Source organism: Patella vulgata, chromosome 3 (assembly GCF_932274485.2).
Source record: "Patella vulgata chromosome 3, xgPatVulg1.2, whole genome shotgun sequence".
Lineage (NCBI taxonomy): Eukaryota > Metazoa > Mollusca > Gastropoda > Patellidae > Patella > Patella vulgata.
This window is the reverse complement of record NC_065881.2, coordinates 33,029,526-33,037,505: the sequence shown is the minus strand read 5'-3', so window position 1 is coordinate 33,037,505 and position 7,980 is coordinate 33,029,526. Positions and strand designations below refer to the sequence as shown.

The window sequence follows — 7,980 nt, the reverse complement described above, 5'->3', positions numbered from 1 at the left end:
ATGTATATATGTCTTTGTAGCTTAGGAGGGACCTATGGAAGATTAGTTTTTTGGGGTTTTTTTGTTTTGCAAACTAAATACGTTGCCTCATTAAATAAAGTTTTTATTATTATTATTATTATTATTATTATAGAACGAGTAAACCTTACATATATACCGCATGTACATGCACCATGTGAAATGGTTTATTCGTATGCAGTTTTGCCAAAGTTTCGATTGAGATATTGCATAGAATGTTGAAATTAAAACAAACAAGAAGATCATTTCTTCAAAGCATTCGGCCTTGTAAAATTACATACTATTTCCAATGAAACAAGAAATCCAATAAGGAATTATAGTCACCATAGCCAGTGACGCATGTATCAAAGAATTCTAAATTGATAATTGATGCTGACTTTTTATGGTTAAAATAGGTTCAGACAACGTGGGATGAAACTGCATGTAAGTCTCATAAAAACTTTACCAGGCCATGTTGGAAATTAAATGAACTGGGGTTTAACGTCTTACGTATCTACACCAACAGGACTAACTAACATTGATGAACCGTATTATAATATACCCTTGTAAGTAATGCAAACCAAACAAAAATATTTACCAAATATAAAAACATAGATGTGTATGTGACGATCGACAATTTGGTGATTTATCATCTAAGGAGTAAGCCAATCTAAATACACAACATTTCTTGATTTAAAAAAAAAAATAATTTAAAGGGTACTTGGCATGCCTGTGAATGGGGACACATGGTATAGTTGATCTGTTAACTATTTTGTTCCATCTTTACCGACAATCACGATGGAGCATCACCCTGTATGTCCTTCTTATGGCTTAAAGTCTTTCTTTGAGCCGATCTGTCCAAGAATTAATGATCTTTGTTGATCAAGTAGCCCAGTTTAAGAATAACAGCAACCAAAAAACTGTCTTTAACAATTCCAATAAAAAAAATCCCTGATTAATGTTCCCAAGTCGACTTACAATTTCTTTGTTAATTATTCTAGTCAAACATCTGCGCGTGCATGCATGACGTGTTCTTCAAGACATGCACGTGACGGAAAGTGACAATAATCAGTTGCCATTGTACTATATGCAGTACCTCATTAGGGTCCTATTTCAGACAAAAACAAAACAAGTCTTACTCATGTTTTCTTAAACTTTAGTTTTGCCTGTGTTTCAAGATCATTCCATACAGTTTCATTAAATTAACTAGGCTTAAAATTGTTCGAAAGTGGATATCTACAAGAGTGACATCTTCATCAAATAATCTTAATAATGGCTATTTATTGTCATCTAAATAATTTAATAACATAATATTTTTATGTTTTAGATTAACTGAATTTAAAACCCGTAGATTGAACGTAGTAAACTACAAGGTTTTTATCTTGATCCGATATTAATTTTGGACCACGAAGATACAACATAAAACAAAATCTGTATTTAAATCGTTATGTGGTTCTCAGTCTTACTATTGTTCCAAATTTAAAATCCATCCGCTTCTTGGCGAAATATTTTAACTAGATATTAGATTTGTTCATGCATATTTATTTTTCAATGATTTAATGAGACATCCAACCAACCTCTTTAACCATGTATAATTTAAACGCTTTAAAATCCCCCGTTTCACTGGATTTTAATGATGTGTAAAATAACCGTGAACCCTGACTTGGACGTGATAACCAAATTATATATGACCGTCGTTTAATCGGTCATCCACTGTGTAAGCCACGTGCCAGATGCACGAGTCAGTACAGTAGCTAGAATTGTAAGCAATATGGGAACAGATGCGGGAACAATAAAAGATCTGGTATTTAGCCGACCCATTGTTTGCATATTATAGAACCGTGACATAGATCAAATAATAGTTTCAAGTTCACGTTTAGAATAATCCACGAATAGCTCAGATTTCAGTACAAGTTGTATTTAGTAGTTTTATTATTCAATTTCATTTTCAATTAGATGGCTACAGCTAGCATGTATTATCTCACAGTTTTAAAATCCAGCTAAGACTGTATCTTTTGAATAAGTCCAACAGATATATTATCTTGAGTAGGACGTTAAACCCCATTTCATTTCATTTCATTTCAATTATATTATTTTGACGAGTTTGATATAAAAATGGAGATATCAACTGAAAATTATATTAAAATTTTAGGTGTAATTTTCGAGTAAATTGACTTTCACATATGTATATAAAAGTTGTAGCCTCTTGAAGATCAGAAACTGTTACATAAAATAGCTATTGGTTATACTATGTTTATATTATTGTATCGTCTGTTCCTGATATATTATATGCTGATATAAAATGATCTAAAGATCCTTATTTTATTTCAGGAGAATGTCCATCATTATTAAGTTCAACAGATTTACATACATTAAGTTCACCGAACCGATCTATTGGTAGTATAGTTCATGTTTTATGTCAAAATGTAACGGTAGCCGTAATGAAATGTTTGACGGGACAGCAGTGGAACGGAACTAAACCGACATGTTTAACAGGTAATTGCCGTGTTATTTATGGCCAATTAAACAACGTGAAAGACAGGTGAGATGACACGCCCGGTTCTCTTTAACAGGTGTTAATCTCTGATTACTACATCACACCTTGTACACGATACTCTTTATAAGTGTTCTTTATTAACTACAGGTATTCATACCTTAATGAGGGGCGGGGGGAGGGGGCGAATGGTTAGCACGTGCGCGGCGTATCATAAGGGTTGTCATTGAGTCAACTGGCGTGGTTTCGATTCCCCGGTTGTACGTGACAAGGAGTTGGGTCGCCTGTCCAACCTCGTAGGTTTACTTCGGGTACTCCGGTTTCCTCCCACTGCTAAAGACTTCTACGCGCAAGCGAATTATTGAAATAAAATTGAACCATATATTAGTCCCGAAACGACCTAGTTTGTGTCGAGTGGACGTTAAACCCCATTTCTCTCTCTCTTTCTCTTTCTCTCTCTCTCACTCTCGCCTGACCAACCTCGTAGGTTTTCTCCGGGTTCTCAAGTTTCCTCCCGCTGCTGCTAAAGACTTCTACGCACAAGCGATTTATTGAAATAAAATTGAACCATATGGTAGTCCCGAAACGACGTAGTTTGTGTCGAGTGGACGTTAAGCCCATTTGGTTGTTTAAAAAATCTCTCTAGCAGAGTGGTTCATAAATATAGTGAAAACATGATAAATCAATTCTCGGCTGTTATAAAAAATGTTCGATATCAAAACAGTAAACCCAATAGATGTTAGAGATGCTCAAGGAACCGTGTCAAATCGGGAACAGTGTAAAACCGTGAAAGGGAAATTTCATTTATTTACACTTTATTAGACATTGTCTCACATTTTTCGCTAATCTTCACTACCAGAAAAATACACTTACAATTTTTTATAAAAAATGCTGTAAATATAAAAGAACATATACACCTACATACACGTCACACTTCAAGATGATCATATAAAAAAAAATGGTATTGCCATTTAGAAAGTTATTCTTTCAAGTGCAACCGTTTCGTCTTAGTGCTGTGTAAATATAGAGATTTTTGGGGGTGAAGTACTTTTTGGTTCTCTTCATAAAAGTCATTATTTTGCTTGCTCTTCAACATGTTTTGTTTTCTTTCACAACGACTTGTATATTGTAGACAAGACACCAGTGACGAAGACGACACTAGATAGAAGCAATGAGGAAAAAATAAAAGTAGAGACTATTATTATTATAGTATGGGTGTTAGGTGGTATATTATTATTTGCCATGTTAATCTTACTAACAGTTATTGTTACTGCTCGACGTAAAGTTGGATTAAGACGACAAGCAGAAAGAAGGTGGGTTTTGTATTTCACTCTATAAATTGTTTTAATGCGGCTTACAGTGTGACGTAGAATTGGGCTGATTTAGTTGAATGTTGAATTTTAAGACGCAAAACAATTGGAAAGTTATGTTGCTTTGTAGCCTGTTCATATATAAAAAAAAATATTCGTTATTTTTGTTTATTTTAAGAACATCCGTATTTACAGTGGCTGCTGAAAGCCGGAGAGGAGGGGGGGATAATCCCGCCTTTACAAGAGAAAACGAGGGTGTAAACTGGAGTTTACATAGAAATTCAGAACGATTGCCGCCATCTTATCGAGAAGCTATGCTTGACCGACCACCAAGGTTAGAAATCCCCCGAGGGCAACAAGTTACCAATCAAAGAACAGCGACGACATCTGGTGCATCGCAAGATGATAATAGCAGACGATATGCACAAGAGTATCCATCTTGTTTTTGGGAGGAAGAACCTCCCCCGCCTTATAGTTTATTTGCTGATGATAGACATATACATGCCAGTGACCGTGCAGTGAATATCGATAGAACAAGAAGCACCCGACTAACAACAAATTCCACAAATAGAGCTACTGTTACCGGCGACACTTCTACTGGTCTACTAACATCAACAGCACAAATACATCAACAACCTTCATCGGTTTCACAACCACAACTAGCCATACCACAACCACAGCAACAACACCCAGCTAGAACACCGACTTCGGCACAAGCGGATTCTTCCAGAAGGCATATTACTGTATATCGTAGAGAGCGACCATCGGCTAGTCCACAGATTGTTAGAAGTAACAGCAGTAACACCAACAGTAGTAATAACAACACGTCTAGAGTAAATACCCAACAGTACAGATGTGGGAGAATAGAGGCCAGTGCACCATTAGCACGGTAAGAGTTTGTCGATTTCTTATTCCCCCCTGTTTAACAAGTTTGGTTACATACAATATGTTGTAAAATGAATTAGTTGAGCTTGAAAACAACCACATTGACGCTGTCTTTTTAAAACATAGTAGAATTTTATTTACGAATTCTTATTTATGATTTTATAAAACATTTATATAGTAAAAGGACATGCGTGATGACTATGTGAATCTAATTATGTTTTTTTTTTGTTGTTGTTGTTTAGATTGGAGATTGAATATTTTTGAAGATGTGCACTGATTAGAGATATACCAATGTCAAGTCTTCCGGATAAAATACCATTGTATATTTGATGACGGCTGTTCACAAAGTTGAGTGGTTTGTCTAACGTAGCCTAAACGTCTGTCCTCCGGTCTGTTTATATTGTAAAGATCACCCAGATAAATTTTCTTAACTGATGAAAATGTCCGAAAGGATGAGGATTTTTCCAGCAGATTATTATTGTTACTTATATACATGTATACATATTGTATGATATTGTCTATACCAAATGTGCTTTATTAATGATATTATGGTGCTATACCATATCAGTATTACCTTAAAATCCGTTGTATGTTAAACTTGCTTATTGTCTCTTGTAATATTTTACTTATATATGAGCTAATCGTTTCACGTATTTATTGTTTTGTTTATTTCTTACATACCACTTTGTCTTATTGTGTGATATATACCTTGCCTTATTATATACGTCCACAAAATATATCTCATTCGTTCATCAATCATTTGCTTCAGTTGTATGTATACTGTCGTTCATAAATAACGCAACTATTCAGCCGTCCAATAGAAGCTATACCAATACTTTCACATAGCCCGTAATAATAAATACCCTGTATGTTGAAAAGATGTGGAAAATGAAAATGGAACAGACTAATAGTTATCAGATATATTTAGTTGTATTTTGGTGGCATTTGTAACACCGTTTCAGTTCTATTATCCGAATTAACAGGGTTTTAAATAACTAGGAATTTATTCTTGGTATAGTTTCTTTTATGATCTAGCATAGCTCTGTGGCCATCATGTACGTGTTTATTGACTTTCCAAAGTGCAGTAATTTTGACCAGAGTAATCTTGCTAAGGGGGGTTGGATGGCCGAATGGTTAGCACGCGCGCGCTGTATCATACGGTCTGTCATTGAGTTAACTGGCGGGGTTTCGATTGCCCGGTTGTATGTGACAAGGAGTAGGGTCGCCTGTCCATCCGCGTGGGTTTTCTCCGGGTCCTCCGGTTTCCTCCCACTGCTAAAGACCCCTACGCGCAAGCGAATTATTGAAATAAAAAAATTAAACCATATGTTAGTCCCGAAATGACCTAGTTTGTGCCGAGTGGACGTTAAACCCTATTCTCTCTCTCTCTCTCTCTCTCTCTCTCTCTCTCTCTCTCAGCCATGACATACGCTCATTTTCATGGACAGCCTTACGCACTCAGTCACACTAACCCTTATTTGTTGGTGGTTTTTTAATCTTTTAGACTATTCCACTCGAAACCTATAGAGCAACATTTATTAATTATCCAGTTTTTCTCATCCTTTCCCTATAAGAGGCAGCTTTTTAAATTGCACTATTATCTTTTTATAGTTACTAAATATTATATCATCTAGTCAATTACATGATATTATACAAATACTCAACAATTTAATATCAATAATATATATTAATAACTTGAATGAGTTATCCTATTCTAAGATTGCACAAGGTGATAATAAGTTGATCCTACATATCAGAGGTCCCACATACTGAGTCACCGATGCTATCGAATTATGATTGAACAACAATATATACAAATCTAGAATGAGCAATTTTACCTCCCTGGGAAGGCGAAATTTATCCCTTGGAGGTAAATTTATCCCAGGCTGGGATAGACTAATATCTTTTCGAGATGTATTTTTTTTTCATTTAACAGCGGAGGCCACGCCAATTTAAATATTAGCTCTGCGGGAACACCTAATACAATGTTGCTATATTTCTTGTCAAAAAGAAAAGAAAAACAACATTAAACACGAAAACACGTGGTGTAGTAGCTACACAAATATTTGAATAATTTTTAAAGTGTATATATTTAAATAAAGATTGTTTTATGTGTATTAGATAAGTAGTATATTAATTGTATCATTTAAATCAAAAATCATTGTATTCAGAACAAGATCATCGCTAGTCTTCCAAAGAAATTGTATATTTGTCAGTATTATCACAGTTTTAGTCCAAATGTTTTTTATTCTTTATATTATTTTATTCTAGTCACATTGTGTCAAATTTTGTTCAATATATTTTGTGCTGATTTTAAAATTTATGTTTTGTTTGTATTTTTTTTTTTTTTTTTTTTCATAATGATTATTATGTGTAAGGTCTTATTTTACCATAAACAAATATAACAACAAAATCAAAATGTCTTCCAATATATAACCAGATTTATTGTATATAGATATCTCATAATCAAAAAACATATACTTTCAAGGCACGATAGGTGGAGATTTTCGAATCGAAAATGTCTTTGATAATACCACCCAAGAAATTAAAATATGTTCACTTTGTATACAATGAATAGCAGATGTGTGAAGTATAAATATATACAATTTGTAAAAGAATATAGCTAAAGATGTGTAAAATATGACACTCTTCCACGTGTCTATTTGGAATTTACGTATTTATTTATGAAATAGATATTTTGGTCTAGGTATATTTTAGGACCGCCAAAAAAGATTTGGAAAATTGAATTGTTGATTTTATACCGAATTTTCCTTTTTTGAAACATGTGAGTTAGACTACTGTCTATCATTATTATTTTCTGTTATGAATTTGTACCAGTTGGTTATAGTATTCCATAGTATATCAATATTATTATACATGTATTATTAATTGATATCAGTCTATATATTAATCTATAACCTATCGTTATATGTGTATTATATCAATCCATATACTGCCGGTGTCATTGTATGCGTATTATATTAATTCATATACTGTCGGTATCATTATATGTGTATCATATCAATTCATATACAGCTGGTATCATAATACCCCTATTATATCAAATTGACCCTTTCAATATAATTATAGATCATGAGTCAGTATCGTTATAATCGTATCATATCAAATTGACCTTTTCAGTATCATTATATATCATAAATTTATATTATGTTATTAAATCTGCCAATGTAGATTATTATTATAATCCTATGTTAATAATAAATTCCGATCAGACTATATTAATCCATAGTATATATAAATATCACATGTCATTAACTCCTATCGATGTATTAC

The 7,980-nt window shown here is 33.6% G+C and overlaps 1 protein-coding gene across 1 annotated transcript; it reads left to right on the top strand.

Moving 5' to 3' along the window:
- The first annotated feature begins 2,334 nt into the window (after positions 1-2,334).
- Positions 2,335-6,942, top strand: LOC126816126 (uncharacterized). Its single transcript, XM_050542331.2, has 4 exons — positions 2,335-2,493; positions 3,624-3,804; positions 3,980-4,690; positions 4,929-6,942. Exons 1-4 carry the CDS (start codon positions 2,439-2,441, stop codon positions 4,948-4,950), a joined length of 969 nt encoding a protein of 322 aa, XP_050398288.1. The 5' UTR covers positions 2,335-2,438; the 3' UTR covers positions 4,951-6,942.
- The last annotated feature ends 1,038 nt before the right edge of the window (positions 6,943-7,980 follow it).

Excerpts from the sequence above, each read along its gene's own strand:
- LOC126816126 (XM_050542331.2), top strand. The coding sequence starts at position 2,439 with ATGAAATGTTTGACGGGACAGCAGTGGAACGGAACTAAACCGACATGT. Across the intron at positions 3,805-3,979 it reads AGACGACAAGCAGAAAGAAG|AACATCCGTATTTACAGTGG; the intron begins GTGGGTTTTGTA and ends GTTTATTTTAAG. Across the intron at positions 4,691-4,928 it reads GCCAGTGCACCATTAGCACG|ATTGGAGATTGAATATTTTT; the intron begins GTAAGAGTTTGT and ends GTTGTTGTTTAG.